At 30.2% G+C, this 22,228-nt stretch overlaps 3 protein-coding genes across 10 annotated transcripts; 2 read left to right on the top strand and 1 right to left on the bottom strand.

The window, feature by feature from the left end:
• Window positions 1-2,630: 2,630 nt before the first annotated feature.
• Window positions 2,631-5,062, top strand: LOC130670199 (mini-chromosome maintenance complex-binding protein). The gene is made up of 3 exons (XM_057473455.1): window positions 2,631-2,867; window positions 2,951-3,222; window positions 3,484-5,062. The coding sequence occupies exons 1-3, from the start codon at window positions 2,861-2,863 to the stop codon at window positions 4,990-4,992; spliced, it is 1,788 nt and encodes a 595-aa protein (XP_057329438.1). The 5' UTR covers window positions 2,631-2,860; the 3' UTR covers window positions 4,993-5,062.
• LOC130670201 (protein FAM166B-like) lies at window positions 5,062-13,436 on the bottom strand. 8 transcript variants are annotated; one of them, XM_057473475.1, is made up of 5 exons: window positions 13,066-13,436; window positions 6,690-6,765; window positions 6,471-6,509; window positions 5,928-6,309; window positions 5,062-5,860 (listed from the first exon to the last, which is right to left on the bottom strand). In XM_057473475.1, exons 1-5 carry the CDS (start codon window positions 13,071-13,073, stop codon window positions 5,631-5,633), a joined length of 735 nt encoding a protein of 244 aa, XP_057329458.1. In that variant the 5' UTR covers window positions 13,074-13,436; the 3' UTR covers window positions 5,062-5,630. The 8 variants fall into 8 exon arrangements, with proteins under 8 accessions (XP_057329458.1, XP_057329457.1, XP_057329455.1 ...); XM_057473474.1 differs by lacking the exon at window positions 13,066-13,436 and adding an exon at window positions 7,848-8,586; XM_057473472.1 differs by lacking the exon at window positions 13,066-13,436 and adding an exon at window positions 9,410-9,775 and having other exon boundaries at window positions 5,063-5,860.
• Window positions 11,706-21,914, top strand: LOC130670202 (uncharacterized). The gene is made up of 2 exons (XM_057473480.1): window positions 11,706-12,268; window positions 15,512-21,914. The coding sequence occupies exons 1-2, from the start codon at window positions 12,161-12,163 to the stop codon at window positions 15,800-15,802; spliced, it is 399 nt and encodes a 132-aa protein (XP_057329463.1). The 5' UTR covers window positions 11,706-12,160; the 3' UTR covers window positions 15,803-21,914.
• The last annotated feature ends 314 nt before the right edge of the window (window positions 21,915-22,228 follow it).

Below are 22,228 nucleotides of genomic sequence, written 5' to 3' on the forward strand. Positions count from 1 at the left end.
TATTGTGATAGTAATTGTATACAAAATTGGCTCAACGAGCTCGAAAACAGCGGGAAGTTTGGGGGCTGGCCCGCAGAGTCAACTGACAGACCGATTTTTTTTACTGTATTAGAATGAATTTTTTTTTTTTTTTATACTTCTCCATTAATTAAAATGAAATATTAAAGGTCTAAAAATAAAACACTGGCCACAAATAGCACTTCTATCTTAATTCAGTACATTCAATATAATCGTTTCATACAAATTAAACTCGTAAAATTCATATATAATTATTACATAACGAGTCATACAAATTTTTTAAACCCAATCAATCCGCCAAAGCACTCACATGATAATGGTAAATTCATAGGGAAAGTCTGTAATACCGACTGTCAGCAAAGCTTAGAAAATTTTACTAAAATGGTCATTCGTATAAAATGTAATTCTGAAGAATTGGCGTTCGTAGTTTGAATATTTCGGAAGTATTGGATTTCTGAAATATTGTCATTCTAAATATTGTTAATTCTTTATTACGAAAGAATGAATATTGTAAATTCTGAGTATGTGTTGATATAAAGATTAGAGATTCGATGTTTTTGACAAGGTGATAATTTGTCATTCTGAATTATGAACCATCTTTATTTTTTACATTCCTAACTGTGAGTTTCTGAAGTTGGTATACTTCTGAAATTTTTACTTTTGACGGTGTGCCTGCAAGCCCTGTTGGTTTTTTATTTTAAAAAAGGACAGAAGCGTAACCTTGTAATATATAGACTATGGAAATAAAAAAACACTGTAGAAAACGGAAGTTATACAGTTAAGATTGTAACAATTTAAAAAAATATGATGCTGAAGTTGGCCGACATCTAATAATTTTTTGATTTTTTTTTAAACAATAAATTATAAAAAGAAAAATATTTGAAAAAATTGCACCTGTAGTTTTTTTAATTTTCTACATGTGCATATTTTTACTTTTTGATTTTTTGTAATTGATTTGCTAAAAAAAAAATTCGAAAATTACTAATTGTCTGCAAACTTCAAGATCATAAAAAAATATATTATTATTATTATTTCTATTATCATCATTTTAATTATAATAATTATAATAGTTAAATTCAACTGATGTCCGATATTTTTCTGTATTTGCTATGAGCTAGACGCGAATTTGTTTAAAGTTAGTTATTGGGGGGCTGATGATAAAAACCCCCTGGGATTTGCGCGCGCATAAAGTTGCCCGAGCATACTGAAACGTAGCACAATCGAACAAAATAAGTTTAGTATTGGTGCGATAACACAATAATGATGCCAACTGACATAGAACGGTGTAAACTGTATGGTTTTTTTGTTATAATATTAAGATACTGTAAAACTATATTGCGAAGGAGTCCGTATGTTTTTTTTATAAATTTATCTAGAACGACGAGCACCGAACTATTCCCGCTGCTGCTGCCTGGCACCATAACTTACTCTCCTTCATATTTATCTTTTCTCCCAAAAAATTTTTTTCTTATGAATAAAAAGAGAATATAATAATAATAATAATTAATAAATTAATTACTGATGAAGATTTTTGTAAATTTAAATAAGTGGCGGCAAAATTTAAATTATCGTAAAATTTTAAATAAATAAATTTTACTAAATCATTTTTTATTTTTTAATGAGTCATTTTACACAGTAATTATTATAAGTTAGTACATGATAATTAGATATCATGAAAATAATAAATAAATAGTGATAATTGGGTACTATTTTTTACCCTTTTTCTTTTTCTTCTTTTGGGCTTCTGGCCACGGGAATCCGCGACATTTTAAAACGTCCATTATATTATGACAAGTATAGTACGCATTTTCCATCACCTCTTCATTGAAAATGTCCATTGTAAATCTAGATTTACCTCCACTTCGTTTAGTTTTTTTCGAACCTTTTCCTCCATTATTATTAGCTGCCGTAGTAGCTGCTGCCCCAGGTTTAGCTGTTGTACTGCCATTGTTACTGCCATTTCTTTTTTTACTTTTTCCCGGACCTGGCATTTGTAATGTTTATTCCATACCTCAATAAATAATGACACGACAGCTTAATAAAAAAATTACCAAATAATAAGTATTTGAAAATAATTGAAAACACTTACGGTATTTTTGTTTTTAATCTCAGGAATAAAATTCGTAAATATATTTTCATATATATTATATCAATACGTACAAATTTGTATCATTGTTACGTCAATAATTTTTAAATCAGTAAAATAAATAATCTGGAACTTGCGCAAGTGAAATTCCATGGCGCGAAAATTTAAAATCAAACTAAAAAATTTTTCGTGAAATGTCTGAAGTGATTGCGCGAAATTGACTTTTTTTGAAATTTCAAACCAAAAAAATCACTCAAAATAATTTAAACTGATGATGAAAACGTACAACTGACAGCAGTTATTTTTAAATTTTTTAAATTTTAAATTTCGCGCCATTAGTTTCTTTCGTAACGTCAGGGGCGCTGTCGAGATATCGTCCCAGCGAAAGTCTGGAATTGGCTCCTACTACAATTTTCTCCCCACCACCACAATATTTAGAGTTGCGCATGCGCAGATCATCTTTTTTTGAATATTGTAATGATGTTCGAAGACATTTCAGGGGGAGAGAAATTTCAAATTTTCGCTGGGAGAACTGTAAGACGAAGCCGACGATACCCGAATGTTTCTCTCGGCTCCACTAAATATATCACTCATATTTATTATTATTATTGTATCATATATCACATAAAATTAGCGGGAAAAAAGTATCGCAAACTAAAAAACAGTTTTAATAAAAAGTAGTGTAAAAAAATAATAATTATAATCAAGGCAATAAATCGATACTCGAAAAATAAAAATCCTAGATCATCAATCAACATGTCAAGTAAGAAATACATTTTATTTATTTTAACCTCAAACTTATAAGTAATTCACTTGTGAAAATAAAATAATAAATTAAATTTCCAGACATCAGAGACTGGACAGCAGAGTACTATGTGCAGAGTAAAGAGTTATGTGACTCTATCCTGGAATCAAATGATGATGTCCTTCGAGAAATTCCTTCTCTGAACTACTTACCAGTCCACAGTCTCCAAGATGGTCAGCTGGTGCGTTTCTCCGGCATGATCCAGGACATGTATAACCCGGAGTTGTATTTCGAGAGCTACCAGGTCAAAAATCTGGACACCGGTACCACCAGCATGAGGTCCGGGATGTACAGAGACACTGTCAAGTGCCTAGTAAGTAAATTTTTTTTTTTTTTACAACTCCCTTAGCTTCTTTTGAAAAAAAAAAAATTCTCAAGCCTTTACAGGGAATATCATTACAGTCCATGTCAGATCAATGACATCCAGACTCGATATGGGGCTTAAATAAAATATTTACAAGCAGTCCAAGGTGTGATAAGCTCAAAGAATTGTTTTATCATGTATGCTACTGCTTACAAACTCTGAAAATATTAAATTTCATCAATAATTATTCTTAAATAAATTATTCCACAGGCCAACGAGGATGTAGATTTGCATTCCAGTAAAAATACGAGCTCAGAACGTCAGACCTGCGTAATGATATCGATTCCTGGTCTGAACGATTGGGCGAGAAAGTCGGGACCTAAATTAGAACCAACTGGAGACGGTTCCTTGCCAGCTAAAGCTGCTCCCGTCTCGTCAACGAACAAACGAGCCCTAGATGACGGAGTTGGTAGAGGCGAGGACGAGCCGATGGATACAACGGAGCCTGTTTTGAAAAAAGAAAAGCCATCAGAGCCTTCAGGACCAGTAGCAGGTACCAGTGATGCTGCTGATGAACTCCGGCCCAAGGTAATTGTTTCCAAGGATCATTTGCTTAATTTTCCGGTTCCGATAGTCGATGGCAAAGCATGTATTGTCAAATTCTACAATGATAATCCTTACAAACTCAATCAAGTCTTGGATATAATTGGATTCGTGTCCTTGGATCCTATGCTAAGTGCATTGACAGTCGATGAGTCGATGGATGAGGTAGAAGTCGCTGAGGCTCAGACCCACAATCCACCAGCGTCAATGATTCCACGTCTCCATGCTGTAAAAATAAGCAAAGTAGTCCCCAAAATACCAAATGGTCCATCAATAATATCAAAAGCCAGCCTCATAAGGAGTGATTTGCATCTGGTGCTCAATCAGCTTCTATTTGGAGACAATCTGGCAGCTGATTACGTTATTTGTCACTTGATATCACGAATTTACACCCGCAAAGACTATCTGTGCTTAGGAAACTTTCCCCTGAACATCACTGGGTTCTCTGTCGATAAGTTCAATAATTTTACCAGGGATTTTTACGACATCTTGAGCTCATTCGTCAGCAAAACTCATTTGTTCGAATGCACACTCGATAATTTGAATAGTTTAAGTTTAGTGCCGCGCAAAGACTACGATTGTAATAGACTGACCAGTGGAATTTTGCAGCTGAGTGACAACACTCATTTGATAATCGATGAGACGAAATTAATTGCCGGTAAAATTTCGCCGAGCGGCAAACAAAATTACCAGGCGATAACTGATTTAATTAAATTCCAAAAAATAAGTTATGACTTTAAATACTACACCATGGAGTACGAAACAGACATCCCGGTGTTGATACTGTCGGAGGCTAAGTCTTTCGTTCCTTGTGTGATGCAAGTGCCGATAAAAGTTGACGAGGAAACCGAGAAAACTTATCCCCAAGTGGTTCAAGCGGCGAAAATGTTTCTCAAAGACGAGCAGAGGCTGGCTAATTTCCGAGGGTATCTAGAGCTGATGCGCGGAAAAGAGTTCAAGCTGGGAGATGACATTACTGATGTAATCCAGCAGGACTTTGTCGCTCTGAGACGCACTGACAGCAAGCTGGTCAACGCCGACAGCTTGCATGGGCTCATAGTCTTCGCCAGGTTGATGTCTCTCAGTTACGGCGAAGACTCTCTGTCGTTTGACCGGTGGAAGCAGACCTTTGAAATCGAGAACGAGAGACTTGGCCGTCTCTCCCAACGGAAATAGCTGTGTAAATTGTGCTTTAGGGTTACGAAAATTGTTCTTGTCTTTGATCATTCAAATAAATTTAATTTTTTACTTTTTAATAACAATTTTTATTCATACTACATATTTACAGTTATTTTTACAGGGCTAAATTTCATTTCTTTTATTAATTAAGAAATGAAAATAGCAATTCATTTTTTTTTATCTCGTAAATATTTCCGGAGAAATATTTTGAGATTTTGGACGGAATTTTTTTATAGGGTAGGGGGGGGGGGTACTGATATTCAAAGTGAATTGAAAAAATTTTTTTCCCCTGTTAAAAAATAATTTTTTTTTATAATTTTCGGGATATTCCATTTTGCCCCCCGCCCCCTAATCTTTGGAGGGTTTTTTTAGTGAGAGTTTCGAGTAAAAAAATTAACTAAATAAATAAAATATAAATAGGATTTGAGAAACTGGTTGATAAAAAAATATCATGTGTTAGTTTTTAAGATACTGGAGTCAGCCGACATCTAATAATTTTAGGATTTTTTTTAAGACGATAAATTATAAAAAAAAAATATTTTAAAAAATTGCACCTGTAGTTTTTTTAATTTTCTACATGTGCATATTTTTTTTTTTTAATTGATTGTCAGCTAACTTCAGGATCATTAGTTTTTTTATGCTCTAGTGTGACCAGTATCGTCAAGATAGTTTGTGTCTAAAACTCTTTGGATAGTTTCCGAGTCATTGATTGAGTCTAGTCGATTTTTTCGTTGCTCGTGCAGCGACTCCAGGCCTTTTCTCGCAGCCTGCGCGTATCTTCTCGACAAAGATATTTCACTTTTAGCCCCGGGAATGTGTCCAGTGTACCCGACAATCGGTGGCCTGTCTGCTGTCACTTGATTGTCTAAAAAAAAAATTGATTATTATATTTATCTATATTTAAATATATACATAAAATAATAATAAATTACCAAAATATGATTTATCACGATCGAACCCATGATCAATTTCAACATCAACATTATCAGTTCTTGCTCGTGACAATAAATTACGTGGATTTGTCCTCTCAACATGAGCGCGCATTGCGTCACGTCGAGCGCGTAATTTATTTTGCATTTCCCGCCAATCTTTCCCACCCTCTTCAACAGCTTGCATGAATGGAAGACCATAAATGTTATTAAATCCTGGAATGTAACCCGTGTAGCCCAATATAAATGGGGGTGTTTTATACATCTGCGCGTTGTTCTTCCAGTCCCTTCTTACGTCACGTTCACGTGCTATTGGCAGTAGTATGTCTTTGCCTGAATTGGGTCTGTATGGCCCAGTCTTGAGAATTTTTTTATCCAACAATTCCTGTCAATTAATTCAAATTAATCATTAATAATTATTATTCTTAGTGTACTTGTACAAAAAAAAAAGTTCTTGCTTCTAATTAATTAATTAATAAATAATAAGCAATTGATTTAGTGCAACACTAAGCACTAGTGAGGAAAATACTCCCGATAAAGACTCACGTGTCTCTTTTGACGGCCTTCCTCGTTATTTTTAATCATCTTGCAAATTAAATTTATGTACAATAATCAATCAATAATTAAAATTTTTTTTATTGAGGGCGGGTTCAATTCAAAATTTTATAGAAATTATTTAGAACACGGGCCCGTTTTATTATTTTTCTACTGATCTATTTTAGTAAATTGATCGGATGTTTTTTTTTAACGAAAGTGACTACTGACCTTCATTATTTCCTCTGTACTAGCGCCGAATCGCTTTCCTACTCGAAATTTCAAGGTGGGACAGTGTCCAGTGTATCTAAATAATTAGAAAATGTTATCGTTTATTAATTAAAAAAATCAACAAACCCTCGAATTATTTTATCAGTTGAAAAGAAAGTAAATCATCAATCAAATATTTATTAAAAAAATTAAAAATTGTAATTTCTGATGACCTGACATAATATGAGTAATTGCTGTCACAGAGTAGCCTCGACAACTGATAAAATAAAAATCGATCGCCCTTGTCACATCGTTTTATCAGATTGATGCAATTAATTAGCAACAAATAAAGACCAGATGTCTTTATAAATACATAGGGGAGGGTGGGGCAGAGCGGCCCCCCTAAAATTTTGACCAAAAAAAAAATTTTTTTTTTTTCGACTAATTACTATGAATCCGATATGTTTGCGCATTTTTACCCCTACGCATGACATTTGGGGCAAAATGGACAAGCCCAAAATTTTGAAAAAGTGATTTTTTCATATTTTTATCGTCAAATTAAAAAAAAATTATTATAATTCCACATTTCTAGCCCTACGCATAACACCTGGGGCAAAATGGACCAGCCGAAACTTCCGAAAAAATTATTTTTTCATATTTTTCGGCCGTTTCTTTATGTAAGAGGCAAATTTGGTCACTAAAAATTTATAAAAATTAATTTTTTTTTTTTAGTTGATAAATTTTTGAAATAAAGTAAAATTATACAATTGATGTTTTTTTTTATTAAATAACAATTAGTAATTAAGGTAATCGAGAGTGAACGATTTTTTACGCTTTAAAAATTTTTTTTCGAGTAATATAAAACCAAAAATAGTTGTCAAGAGAAAGAAATACATTCTTAATGATGAAAACAATTTAAAAAAAAAAAAAACGAAAAAAAAAATTTTTTTTATCACTTTTTGAAAGGGGGCCGCTCTGCCCCACAAAAAAAAAAAAAAATTTTCAGAATTTTGGCAAAATTTCCATAAATTTGTTCGAAATAGGACAAAAGTAAAGTGATCTTATAGTTGAAAGCCACAAAAAATAATAATTGGCTTAGGGGGGCCGCTCTGCCCCACCCTCCCCTATACATATAAATATATGTGCTCATTGTAATGAACCATTAAATTATTATTTTACATGGCATGCATCGTGAATAAGCAGCAACCAGCGCGCACCAGTGAACCGCTTCACCTTGATAACTTTTAAACATCATCTCGAACACTCTCTATTTTTTTTTGTCTATCATTCATTAATTTCCTTTTTTTCATAATTAAATAAACTCGTTTTCTTCAAACACCTCCAATCGATTCGCTCTGCATTGCAGATGGAATATTTTTTATGACAGCACTGTCATAAAAATCGATAGGGTGTTGATTAAGAGCGAGGAAAGGCTGCGGATAAGAATTACTGGGGGTTGTAAGATCGACATTTACATTTATAGTATGCGGTAGCTTTTAAATAGTTTTTATTCAAGGAAAATTGCATCGAGGAGGGTAAAGTTCTTTGGGGTAGTAGTTTTGTGCGTGATAAGAGCTTGCGTGGTAGCCGGTTCACTCTTATTTATACATATATTCATATATATATGGAGTTATTTCGTACCAGGCATCGTACAAGTATCAATAATTTCGAAAATTGTGTTATCGTACTTTCAATTTTATTTTAAATTCCATTTGAACGTAAATTTCTTTTTTAATTATGAGTTTATTTTACACGAAAAAAAATTAACTTTAAAAATTAGTGTTTGAAATTATAACCCGGAACCCGGGTATCAATATGGGGAATTTTAACATTCCAAATAATAAATTTTATCATACGTGTCGTCAATTTTCTAAGTGTCAGTTACGATTTTTAAAGTAAAAAGAGTAATTTTTCTTGCATAGACAATAAATTTTCATACTTATTCTGTAATTATTTACGTTTTTTAATCATAAATAAAAAAATTACTATTTAGAATAATAGTATTTACTGATCACTTTATCATTTTTTTACTTGTCGTTCTTAATTTATATAGTTCATTTTTTTCCGTGTACAAATTTGAAAAAAAAAATTTTTTTTAAATTAATAGAAATTTTTCATTAACATCGAGCCGAAAAAACGTATTTTAGACGTAGTCGACGTACGAAAATGTAAATTAGACTTTGGTAATCGTAGATACAACTTTTCAAAACATGCAATACAAAAATTAAACTTTATCGGAAACATTTCGCGGCCAAAAAAAAACAGCAGCCAGAAGACGGGAAATAAAAATTTTCATCAACTTTTGGAAAATATTTTGGGTGCAAGAGATAACTCTTTGAGACTTACGAGCCATCAGTAAAGTTATCTCCTACAAGGCCCAAAATTTTTTTCAAAAGCGGCTGAAAATTTTTAAAAAATTAAATTAATTTAAAAAACTTTTAAACTGCAGTTAGTTTGAAAAAAGAACCGACGAAGTAAAAAAAAACGGTTTGTTTATTTTTTCTAGAGCGAATACAAAACTTTCGATGTGAACGATAATGACGTTACTAATTGAATTAGTACCGGCAACTAGTGAACGAATTGAATTAACAAACGTTAACTTGTCGTAAGATTACACGGAAAGTAAAAAAAATTTTTAAAAATAACTTTTCATTTTTTTTTTAAGTTTTTTATAAAAGAAAAAAAAAATAATGAAAGTAAATATTTAATTACCAAATAATTATAAATTAAAATAATTTTACCCAGGTACGTGTGCCCCATATCCTTGTCTATAAAATTGTTTTCTCTGTTCACTAGTAACTGGATCGAAAACCATTTTTTACTTTTTGAGTTTTACCAAAAAAAGTGTAAAGAAAATTTGGAAATTTTTTTTTAAATTTTTGATGACAACATTAGTGTCAAAGTTTCACATTTTCGGTACTTGTGTATAGTTTTGAATGACGAAAGTAAATAATAAATTTTAAAAATCGTTGTGCCGAATGCCGAGGCGAGTAGAACACGAGTCGGCAATGAATTATCGCTCGCTTCAGTGAAACAGAACCGTATAAAGTCTGACTATGACTATGACTATCATTTAAAATACATAGTACACAAGCCGACGTTCTACTAAAGTGTACTAAAGTGAACCAAAGTGTACAAAACTGCACCCCCACCTCACTCTAAATTCAACGGAAACCGCGCCTCACTTTTAAGCTTTTTTATAAAACAATTTGAATCCTCATTGGTCAACAATTGTAATTAGACATACTTCGATTCCACTCTACGCTTGATTACTCCAAAAAAAAAAAAATGTGATAATAAGTGACCGTAGTTTCTTAGGAACACGTAAACATCGCGTTGTTACTCCAAGGAAAATCGATATCTTAAGGAAAAGGTGAATGTCCTCGATCGAGTCTCCTTCGTAGTCTTTAGAAAAAAAAAAAAATTTTTTCAACTCTTTATTCAAATGATAGCGATAATATTTCAATTCATTATCTAGTGGATCTTATCTCTGCCCTAAATTTGAATTTAAATGCAATAAATCCGGTCAATATTTTCTACTCTTCTTTACCGTTAATCGATAAATCGATAAGAGAGAAATTTTTTTTGTCGGTTTTATCGTTAGTCGACAAAATAAATGTCGATTTGAATTTTTCAAAATTATGAATTTTTATTTTTTTTTTCAAAGTTCTTATCGTCATTGATTTATGTTGACATTTATAATGAATATCTATTTATAGACATCGATTAATTTTATTTAATTGAAACAAAATATAAATAATTAAATAAAATTTATAAATATTCAGGAAATCGTAAATTAAAAGAAAATGGATTTTTAATTATTATTTTTTTTTTTTTTCAATTACGCCTACGCAGTAGATTTACTATATATAAAAACCGCGAAATGAAGTCATACAAACACCCATAAAATAAATAGAAATTTTAAGTGACCTTGACTTATAAATTTCAAATAAAATCCATTAATTCAATTTCCAAATATTTTTTTTTTTCGCGCGAAAAATTTCAAAATCCAAAATACGTCGACTTTTTACCGAATAAAATTTTCACTTGACCCCGAAAAAAAGTCGCAATTCCTAGTAATCAATTAAAAAAAAATTCCCTGTGTACCCATGCGCCAAAAAATTTTTTCTCATTTTAAATTTCAAAATTTTGCAAATTCCCGTGAAAAAAGTCATTAAAATTCCAGTTACAAATAAATGCGTAGTAAATTCCAGCCACGTGTTTTCTGACGCTCCAGTAAGTAGAAAATTAAAAAAAATTTTCAAAATAAAAAAACCTCGACTTTTTTCCGAATAAAATTTTCACTTGACCCCGAAAAAAAGTCGCAATTCCTAGTAATCAATTAAAAAAAAAATTTCCTGTGTACCCATGCGCCAAAAAATTTTTCTCATTTTAAATTTCAAAATTTTGCAAATTCCCTGCAAAAAAATCATGATACTGAAGTTAGCAGACGTCCGACAGTTTTTGATTTTTTTTAAAAACGATTAACTATAAAAAAAAAATATTTTGAAAAATTGCACCTGTAGTTTATTAAATTTTCTACATGTGTATATTTTTAGTTTTTTTTTTTTTTGTAATTAATTTATTGAAAAAAAAGTCCGAAAATTTGTAACTGTCTGCTAACTTCAAGATCGTAAAAAATCATTAAAATTCCAGTTACAAATAAATGCGTAGTAAATTCCGGCCACGTGTTTTCTGTCGCTCCAGTAAGTAGAAAATTTTTCAAAATGAGTTGGAGGTTCGTCAATAAGAAGGCCGTTTTTTATGATTATATAACCCAAGCAAGACTAATATGTAAAACCATATGGAATAATAATATAATATATATATAATGTATGAGCATGAGATGGGCAAATAGTATGAGTGTAACGTGACATCGACTCGCGGCTCGCGGTAAGAATAAAATCAATGGTGATATAGTGACGTAAGAGTCCCGCCTTAGGTTTGGCCAATAGGACAAGTGGGATCCCCACCCTGGGTTAAAATTAAAACAGAGTGCCTAGAGAGTAGTGGGCTTAGGATCGATGTACGCCGCTGCCGCCAAGCGTACTCATTCTGAAACAGGCTCCCGTGGTGAATACACAAAGTACGCGAAAATACTATATTTACGACAATACACAAATCAAAAACGGGTTGGAAAAGCAGAGTACCAATATTAACGTACTTCGATCGATCAACCTGAAAATCACTATTCAAAAATTTTTCAAATAAATAAACCCGCGTTTTTATTTTATACTTTTGTAATTTAAATAGTGCGCGTTCCGGTTTATCACAACTGTGACCCGTTAATTTATTTATTTATTCTTTGCCATAAACTGTTTTACTTATCGGTAATTGTTTATTGTTTATTGTTATATATTTAATAGCAATAGCAATAACAGTAACATTATTCAAAAATTAGTGAATAATAAAACCGAGTGCCTGTGAAATTTGAATACAAATAATTATAATAAGTATCAAAAAAAGGCTTGAGTGCATTACGGATTATCGAGATGGCGTTTATGATGCCCGTTGTCAAAAATGAGTGGGATATTTACAAGACCAACCGGAGTAGAAGGTCCTCTGAATGTTCTAATCCTCAGGCATGTCGTAGTCGGAAGGTAAGTCTAATTATAAATTCATTTTGTATACTTATACTTATATTTAAAGTAACGGGTAATTACTTCCGTCCCATGTGGATGACCAAATTTTGAAACATAAGAATTGTCAGCGTTTTCTAGAATCTTCCTTTACTGCGAAACGGTTTTAATTTATTCGAAATTTTCACAAAAGACCGTTAGCGCTAATTTTTTTAACCATTTTGAATATTTGTTCAAATTAGCAATCACCCAAAATGCGGGAAATTTGAATTTTTCAAAAGCCGGTAATTTAATATTTAATAATTGCTCATGGAAGTAAGAGAGATAGAGACATTTATTTCCACTAGTGCGACAAAGAGGGTGGCCACGTTTCACCTAAAATTATATATTCATTCATTTTTTTTATTTATGACTTCTGAATAAACAAAACGCTTATGTCTATTTTTAACTTTTATTAATTCATTATTCAAAGGTATTAATTTTTTTTAAATAAATTATGCCGGTATACTATTGCGCAAGTCATATTCCTCAACCAAATTTATGTATATGTATATATATATATATATATATATATATATATTTACTCAATAACGAAGTATCTATTACGTTTCATTTTTCTTTAACTTAGACGTCTACTAATATAATGAACTCAAAAGTTAAAACTCAAGTTAATGTAGATGACGAAATTTACTGAAGAAAGTGATAAAATTTTTCAAGATATTTCATCATTCAAACTTATTTTTGAATAGATAACTTTTCAAAGAGGGAAAGGTACGGGTTTAGTCTATAGTCTATTTATAAACCGTTAAATTTCATACCTGGACATTTAAATTCTTTGAAGTCTTATTTTTCAAAAAGAATTTGAACTCGCACGTGTTGTACGCAAACAAAAACATCAACAAAAAAAAGTTAATAACAAATCTTACTTTATTAGTAAATACTTTGAGCAAATATTGTTGAGTTTCTGGATGATAAAGCCAGTGCGTACTTAAAATTGTTATTTGCTATAATCATTACATCAGATGGTTGTAAAATCAGTCTTAATCTTAGAAAAATATAAACGGATGTGTTGGTGATTAAATATTGTTTATTTGAAATAAATTTTTAGTGTCAAGCTTATAATTGATATTAATAAATATAAATCGTCTTATAATGGTGTGAAAATTTTATCGTCATATCAAACGAGCAAGTGTCAATTGAATCCAAGTGCACGCACACTTAAGTAATCAATCACACTATTACTGCTCAGTATTACTACTTAAATTAATCAATTAATAATAATAAAAAAAAATGGTGATCTTTAAATAGATAATAAATTCGAAAACATATACATATATATCTGCATGTATATATTTCTAAGATTGAGACGCAATGAGATATCACAATCGCGTTAACGGAGTGCGTGTCGCTCGCCAATTCGTGTCTTTTGTGATATTACGCAATCGCTAGTTGATCTTTAATGTTTAAAAAATATATGTACTGGTCAAAAATAACTTTGATATATATGTGCGATGAGCAGTAGACAGTAGAATTTTTTAGAGTAAAAATTACCTATAAATTTTGGTACTGAGGATATTTAGTCAGTGACTAAATTTTTACTGTTTGTAAAAATGGCACTTCCGGGTCGAAAAATTTGGTCTGACTTTAGTCTAACTAGATTGTATTTGGACTAATTGGTCTGTTTTTGAATTTTTATATGAAAATTTGAGCGGTTTTTGATCTAAAGACGATCAAAAACAGGCTAATAAAAATAATTGGCAGTAAAAAGTCTGATTTTGATCTAGAGGCGATCAAAATGAGTCTAAAAATTATTGATGGGAAGGCTGTAAATTGTCTAAATAATTAAGAGTACGCGCAAAACTCAATTAAATTTTACATGTTAATTAAATACAAATGAAAACTAAAATTTACTAAAAATAATTTGAAATTTTTCCTTGATTTAAACCATCAAATTTTTGGACCTGGAATATACATGCTATCGAATACTATATTTTGCAATGTGCATGGAAAAAATTCAGATATTTACTATATGTCCTCACACTGAGAAAAAAAAATACTTTTATCAAGAACATTTACTTGATACAAGAACGTATATTCTTGATAATTTTCAAGAATATATAATTTTGTCTCAAGAATTCGTAGAATTGAAGGAAATAATTTTTATTTAATTCAAGTAAAGCTATTCTTTTGTTTTTTTAGAATATGATATCAAATTCATATAATAACAAAAATAAATTTGATGCTCTTCTCTCAAGAAATTGATAATTAATAATAATAAAATAAATATTTTGAACGGATTTCTTGGACCAAGAAATTCTTGTTTGGAAAATAGTACACAGTAAAAAAGGATTCGTCAAAATCAACACACACCGTGTGTAAAACGAACGTTTTACACTTATTTATATGTTACTTTAACATGTTGTGAGTGTTAAAAAAAGTTACACACGTATACGTTAAAAATAAAAATTTTCCAAGAATTCTTTTGTGATGATCGACATTATTTTTAACATATTTTGTGTGTTGATTTGACAGTAACATATAAAAAGTGTTACTTTCGAATAAAATGACATTTTCGTGTGTTAAAAAATCAATCGATTGCGACAGTTCAAATAAGATAAATACTGTGTGTTAAATTGACACACAAAAGTGTTAAAAATTCAACACTCAGAATTTTAACACACGTTTTTTTTACATTTTGACGATTCGTTTTTTACTGTGTATTTTTTTTTCTCAGTGCACAGTATCAAATTTTTTGAGTAATTTTCATTCAAAAACAATCAGCGTGCAGTTATCGCGCTGGAGAATAGAAGCAATGAATGAAAAAGTTTAAAAGTTAAATTGAGTAATTTTCGCGATTTGTATAACAACACTAACTCGATTTATTTTTCACTTATCATACTTTACGACGTATATATTCGTATATATATAGATTTCAATAAAGTCAATTAAATTAGCCATTCAATGTTGAAGCAACTAATCTGATTAGATTAAATAACTGCGAACACAGATATCACGCTGATTAAGTATTTTTTAACTCCTTAACATTCATAGGCTTTCTATTATAAATTTACGTATATTTACATATCTACGAAACATATCGTAATTGATGATCGCGTGGAAATTTTCCATTGACTTGAGATTAATTTATCAAAAGGAATATTCTGGCGAAATTTGAGGATTCTTATAAAAATTAGTGAGAAAATAAAAGATTATGATTGAATTAAAAATAATAATAGTAATCATTGAACTTTGGTTATTCTAAAGGTATCGGAATGTTCAAAATCCGAAGGGCCATCGCTCTCTACATCACCTGGATCCGACTTTCTGACGTCACCAGCCCACCGTTCGGTAGCAATGTCGCGTCATTTTTCACGGACATCCTCACGAACATCTCAGAGTTCTCTGCAGAGTCCATGTAAAAGTACCGGGTCCTCGCCGCCTAAAACCGGTAGTTCAAACTCGCTCAACAAATTTCACAATCGACTGGTCGACAAGCTTAAAAGGTCACTGAAGAAAGCTGACGACAGTTCCGAAGACCAGCGTAATTTGTCGTGAAACAGCCAAGGGGTTTTGGGCCGACCGCCATTATGCGCCAGCAGCTCAAACCCTATAGAGATAACAACGAGACGCATTTCGACACCCCTGATTTCAAGGAACTCCCTTGTAGTCGATGACGATAAGGTGGTACGGTCATGTCCCGATCGATCTGCGGCATGGTGAATTTAATTATACACGACCATTAGTACTACTAGTACACAACAGCAACAAAATGTCTGATCTGAGCACTAACCGGCTCTTCCTGTACACTCGATGTTATCACTCTATAGTTTAAACATCTGCCGCATACGTAATCGTAATGCTGATGGTAGATTGATCGTGGAAGTACAGCCAACAGTATTGGCGACAGTAGTGCCACCTTGATCATCGCCGCCATTACTTATCTGTACTTTTGTGTTAATCACGATCGTTAATTCAAATAGCCGCAGATCTAGGCTACGAGACGACTACGGCGACTATGACTACGACCACTACCAAGTTTATATGACCATTTGATATCGGCAATGGTTTATCATTTACTTTTAGTCTTTATTATAAATTTAATTACCTTTTTCTGTTGACAAACATCTTTTGTAACATTAAGTACATGTAGTATTTTTAAAACAACCGACTTAATGCAACGACTATTTCAATAATGACGGCTATATATATCGGGGTTGTAGAAGTTACTTTTATTTTTATTTATAAAACTCATGTTTTTCACGTTACTATAATAAAATATTGACGCAAACATGTGGAGACTAGTCGATTCAAGGTTAGTGTTATCTGTAATAATGTCGCGATATTATTATTATTATTATTATTATTATTATTATTATTATTATTACTATTATTATTATTATTATTATTATTGTAATTTTTTTATATTTCTTCCACACGCGAGCAATCACAGAGTTCTGATGCTTTATTGGTTTCTGCTCCCAATACTTTCCTCACTGCGGAAAAGACAATCGATTTTTTTTTAGACTGGGGTGAAACGGAGTACAGATAAATTATTATTCTTAATTTTTAAAATTAAAAGTTACATTTTTGAATTTAAATTTCCGAATTTTCTTTACTTTGCTAACTGTAGATATTTTATTTTGAAATTTACTAGTCATCTCATTTGGATTATCAATAAATACAGTAACGATACATCGTAATTAATTATAATTAACTTGAACGTAAAATTTTGGCGTTTAATTGAAATGCTCGCAATTAAATAAATTAGCTCCGAAATTAATTTAGTATCAATTACGTGAATTCGTTAGGAAATTAACGCGGATCAATATTAATTAGAGGTAATTTTAGACGAATATTCGAAATTAGAACCGATTTTATTTTAATATCTTTTGCGCTCTTCTGATATTGATAAAAAAAAACTAGAACTCCAATTTGGAATTTCAATACTCGGTTTAAAAAAATTATTCCATCTCGCCCCAGTCCGAAGTAGAAAAAAAATGTCAATTTGGATTGAAATATTTTTATTTTAAATACTAAAGAGTTTTTATAGTCAAAATTAATTTATTGTTATCCTATTCAAAAATTTATGAATTTTTAAATTTATTCAAATTTTAAAAAGTTTACAATGAAAATATTATCCAAAAATAGATCAACCTCTCAACTTTTTTCTTTGGGTAAAAATAAAAATTATGACTTACATCATTACAATCAATGACGTGATACTAAGGAATTTATGTAAACGCATAAAAAAGTATTTTAAAAAATAAATTTTTGAGTAGAGATACACGACTTAAGTTTCTTAATATAGAACTGTCAGGCTGTAATATATTTAATAAATTTTTTTTTATTTTTTTATATAACTCTACAATGACGTCTTTTCCTAGTTGGTAATATATATTTATATATATATAATAAATTAAAATTATATTATCTGTACAAATTAAATTTATTAATTGTAATGAAGAAATTTATGACGGAAGGTTTAAGGGAGCGATTTATATAATAGTATAAAAAAAATAAAAAAATAATATACATTTTGTGTATTATATTTTATCGTTATACGATATTGATTATCAATATTTTTTAGACGGCTTTCGCGATAAGAGAAAACGGAATATAAATAATAATTAATAATAACGTGTTATTAAAATTATATTTTGATATATTGAAGTTTATAAATAAATTATTTTCTTTAAATAAATTATAAACGGGTATTCCGTGTTTCGTTTCACTAAATTATTTAATCGCTTGTAAATTATCGATTACTAACAACGATGGTTATTTAATTGTACCAATAGTTTTTTTTAATTTAAAAAATTAACTGTTTCAAATAATTAATTTTTCACGAAAAACTGCTTAGGTCCGAATCGGATAATTTGAAAATTTAAAAACAGTTAGAGTTTTTAAAAAATTAAAATTACAGTCGAATTTCATTAACTCGGACAGTTAATCGACAGAGGAATGGAGATTTCTTATAATTTCCTAGTTAACGGATCCCCTTTCTCTTTTAAAAAGTTAACTATGGCGCATGCGCTCTTACATCTACATGTTTGATGCGAATATAAATGTATGACACATACAAATGTATAGCATCAAGTGGGAGCTCGTAGTGGGAGCCGAGATTGAGGGGAAGTTCCGAGTTAATGGACTTCGGCTTCATTTTATTCGAACTTTGAATCGAATAATATTCGATTTGATTAAATTCAAAAATATTATCGATAGTGAAAATTAATAATTTATCAAAATTACACCGGTCAGATAAAAATGAAATAATTTAAACAATAATAGTATTAAATTTTAATTTTTTATGGTAAAAATGAAACGTCAGGCTCAGCCTTGAAGTAAATAAACACAAAAAATAAATTATTTGAATCAGTTAATTTAATATTTATTTTCATCACGGTTTGACCGGGAACAATTAAAAAGTATGATCTATATATATTGTATGTACCGTATGTAACTCTGTGATACAGTATGCTGTAAGAATAGATTTATTTTGCAAAGATGAAAGTGATGGGAGAAAGTAAAATTAATTGATATTTAATAAATAAACAAATAAATAAAAATAAAGTTTAAAAATTTTTTTTTATTCATCGGCAAGCCCGATAGTGAGAGTCGATCTCTCATTTAGTTTTCTTAATTGTTCTAATTAATAATAATAAAGTCGTCTCGAAAGAAAAATAAAACGTGAGTTTATTGTACGCCGTAATAACCCTAAGACTATTAATTGTAACTTACATTAGTAATCAGATGATTAAATATTAGCCTGCGAGTAAATAATAAAAATACACATGGAGAAATTTTTCTTGTTTGAAATGATATAGTGACGTAGTAAAAACGGACATGGTTGGCCACCAACGGAAATTGAAGTAAACACACGCGAACATTACTATGGTCAGAGGAAAATTTACAAAGGTCAGTCATATGGGGCAAGTGTGCGCAAGTACATTCATTTTGAAGTAAATGCATGAGCTTGCGCACACTTTCCCCACATGACTACAGTAATTTCTGACATAATCATCAATTTTACTACACGGAAAGAAAATTATGGGAAGTTTTGCTATGCATTATGGGAATGGTTCCCATAATGGTATGGGAATAGTACCTATACTACTATAGGGATGGTTCCCATATATTATGGGAACCATTCCCATAATAGTATGAGAATAGTTCCCATACCATTATGGGAATGGTTCCCATAATGATATGGGAATCATTCCCATATTATTATGGGAATGGTTCCCATATTGGTATAGGAACTATTCCTATAATATTATGGGAACTATTCCCATAATGTTATGGGAACCATCCCTATAATATCATAAAATTTTTTTTTGCACAATAGTGTAGAAATTTCCCAAAATTTGAATTTTCTTGAATGTTTTGTGCTGACAAAAAATTCTTGTTAAAAATTTTAATGTTTTTTTGCCAAATACGATTTTTTTTTCAATGTTTGAATTTTTGTTTTTATGTTTAATAATATTTCTGTGTATTGTAGAAGTTATTACCACACTTCTTTAAAATAATTTTTTCATGATAATATGGGAACCATTCCCATAATATTATAGGAATGGTTCCTATAATAGTATGGGAACTATTCCCATAATATTATGGGAATGATTCCCATAATGGTATAGGAACCATTCCAATTGCATTATGGGAATCATTCCCATAATATTATGGAAATAGTTCCCATACTATTATAGGAACGATTCCCATAATATTATGGGAATGGTTCCTATAATTTATGGGAAAGGTATAAATTATAGGAACCATTTCCATAAATTATAGGAATGATTCCCATAATATTATAGAAAGTATTCCTATAAATTATAGGAACCATTCCTATAATTATAGGAATCATTCCTATAGTGTTATGGGTATCATTCCCATAATTATAGGAACTATTCCTATAATTATGGGAAACATTCCTATAATTATAGGAACCGCTCCCATAATTTATGGTCGTAATTCCTATGATGGTATAGGAAAAAATTTCACAAAATTATGGGAACCGCTGCCATAATTTTCTTTCCGTGTATGGCCATAGTAATTTTTCTATACGTTCATTTCAATTTCCGTAAGATGGGCAACATGGGCCGGCCCAGCATCTCAAACATGAATAATTTTTCCGTGCACAAAAAGTCGCCTATACAAATTGCATTTGGTGTACGAGTTTAAAAATAAATAATCTGAGTAAATGAATGCGTGGGTGTGTAATGTAATGAGTGATAAAAATAAACATATAAAATATAAAATTTTTTATTGGTAAATAATATAGTATACATGTACAATGTATAATTATTTAATACTGTAATAAAAAAATGTGAATAAGTAAAGAGTTGCCGCTTTACGTAAGACTGCTTTAATGAGAGATGATGATTACAATAATTTAAGATCGTTATTTACTGGTGCTGGTTTTTACGGATAAATAGTTTAGATTAAACATTAAGTTTTATGTAATTAGTATATTATTATTTTCACTTGATGTTTAATTTATTTATTCGTGGATGCCTTATGACCTGAACTGATTAGACTGTGAATTAGATATTTAATATATTAATTACTGATTCATGGATATGGAAGCGTTAATTATACATTATTGGTGTAGTGAGATAACGATCTATTTATTGCTGCGATCTTGAGCCTGGTAATAAGATAATGCATTTTTTTTATTTCAAATTATAATTATTTTTCTTGGCTTCAAATTTTTTTTTTCTTAATTGATTTAATTATTTATTACCCGGCACAAGTTCGCGACGTTACAAAAATTAATAATTTATTCAGAGATCGCAATATATATATGAACATATATATATTGTATTATTGTAATTATTAGTAATAGTTTGGGATTTTTGGAGCGGATTTTTTTACACACGGATAAGATTAAATTAGAACAGTTTTATTTATTTATCATAATTTAAACTTTTAAAAAATGATTTTTAATATTTTTGAGACTGACGTCAAAATTTGAATTCATTGCTGTTAGACGTCACAAAAAATTATTCTTCTACTGACGTATTTTTTTTTGTTATCAAAATGAATTTTACTGTTTATATATTTTACCTTATCCATGATTAAACATCACTGCCAAAAAAACCCAGTTAATTATTAAATAGATAAATTTAAGATGTGGAAAAAATTTTTTTATATATATGTAAAAAAAAATTTTTTTTACCTTCGCGCCAATTATTTTTATTATGTAATTTCATACAGTGTTTTTTTAAAATATATATCATTATTTATTATTAATAGTATAGCGTTTTTCATCCCTCGCAACCTTGGATTTTATTGTTTAATTATTTAACGTCAGAGTATCATTAAATGTTATGGTTATTTTATTATTTAATTAGTGTGCGATTTATTGTAATTAATTTAAATTTAACATACTCAGGGTAATGCGAGGTGGTAGTTACACATTCCAGTGTATTCGTATTATAAATTCATAATTTAAACAATTTGATATGTATATTATTAAATTATAGTTGGGAAATAATTGTAATTGTATTGGCGAAATATAATAATTGAAGCAATGAAAATATTATTTTAAAACAAACCATAATAAATCTGTTTTAAATGCTTAAATTATAAAATTAATATAAATTATTAAATTATAATGTATCGCGATTTTTATGTCATGTTCAATAAAGTTTAAAATACATACCTACTTTTTAGTTTTATTTTACTTATATTCCAATTAATAATTAACATTAAGATTATTTTTTAAGGTCACTACTAATCTTTTATAATTAAAATTTATCAATAATTGACTTATTATTTCGTGTCATTAATTTCATATTTTAAAATTCAATTAAAATTAAAACACTATCGAATATTTACTTACGCGAGTTTTTAAAAATTTTTAATTTCGGAACCGAGTCCTGGATTCGAACACTGAACCTTCGAATTGCAGCTCAAGCTTTAACCCGCGCGCCTACGGCAGATTATTTTTCACGCGCGTCCCCACGAAATAATTAGAAT

This window comes from Microplitis mediator, chromosome 6 (assembly GCF_029852145.1).
Source record: "Microplitis mediator isolate UGA2020A chromosome 6, iyMicMedi2.1, whole genome shotgun sequence".
Taxonomy (NCBI): Eukaryota; Metazoa; Arthropoda; class Insecta; order Hymenoptera; family Braconidae; genus Microplitis; species Microplitis mediator.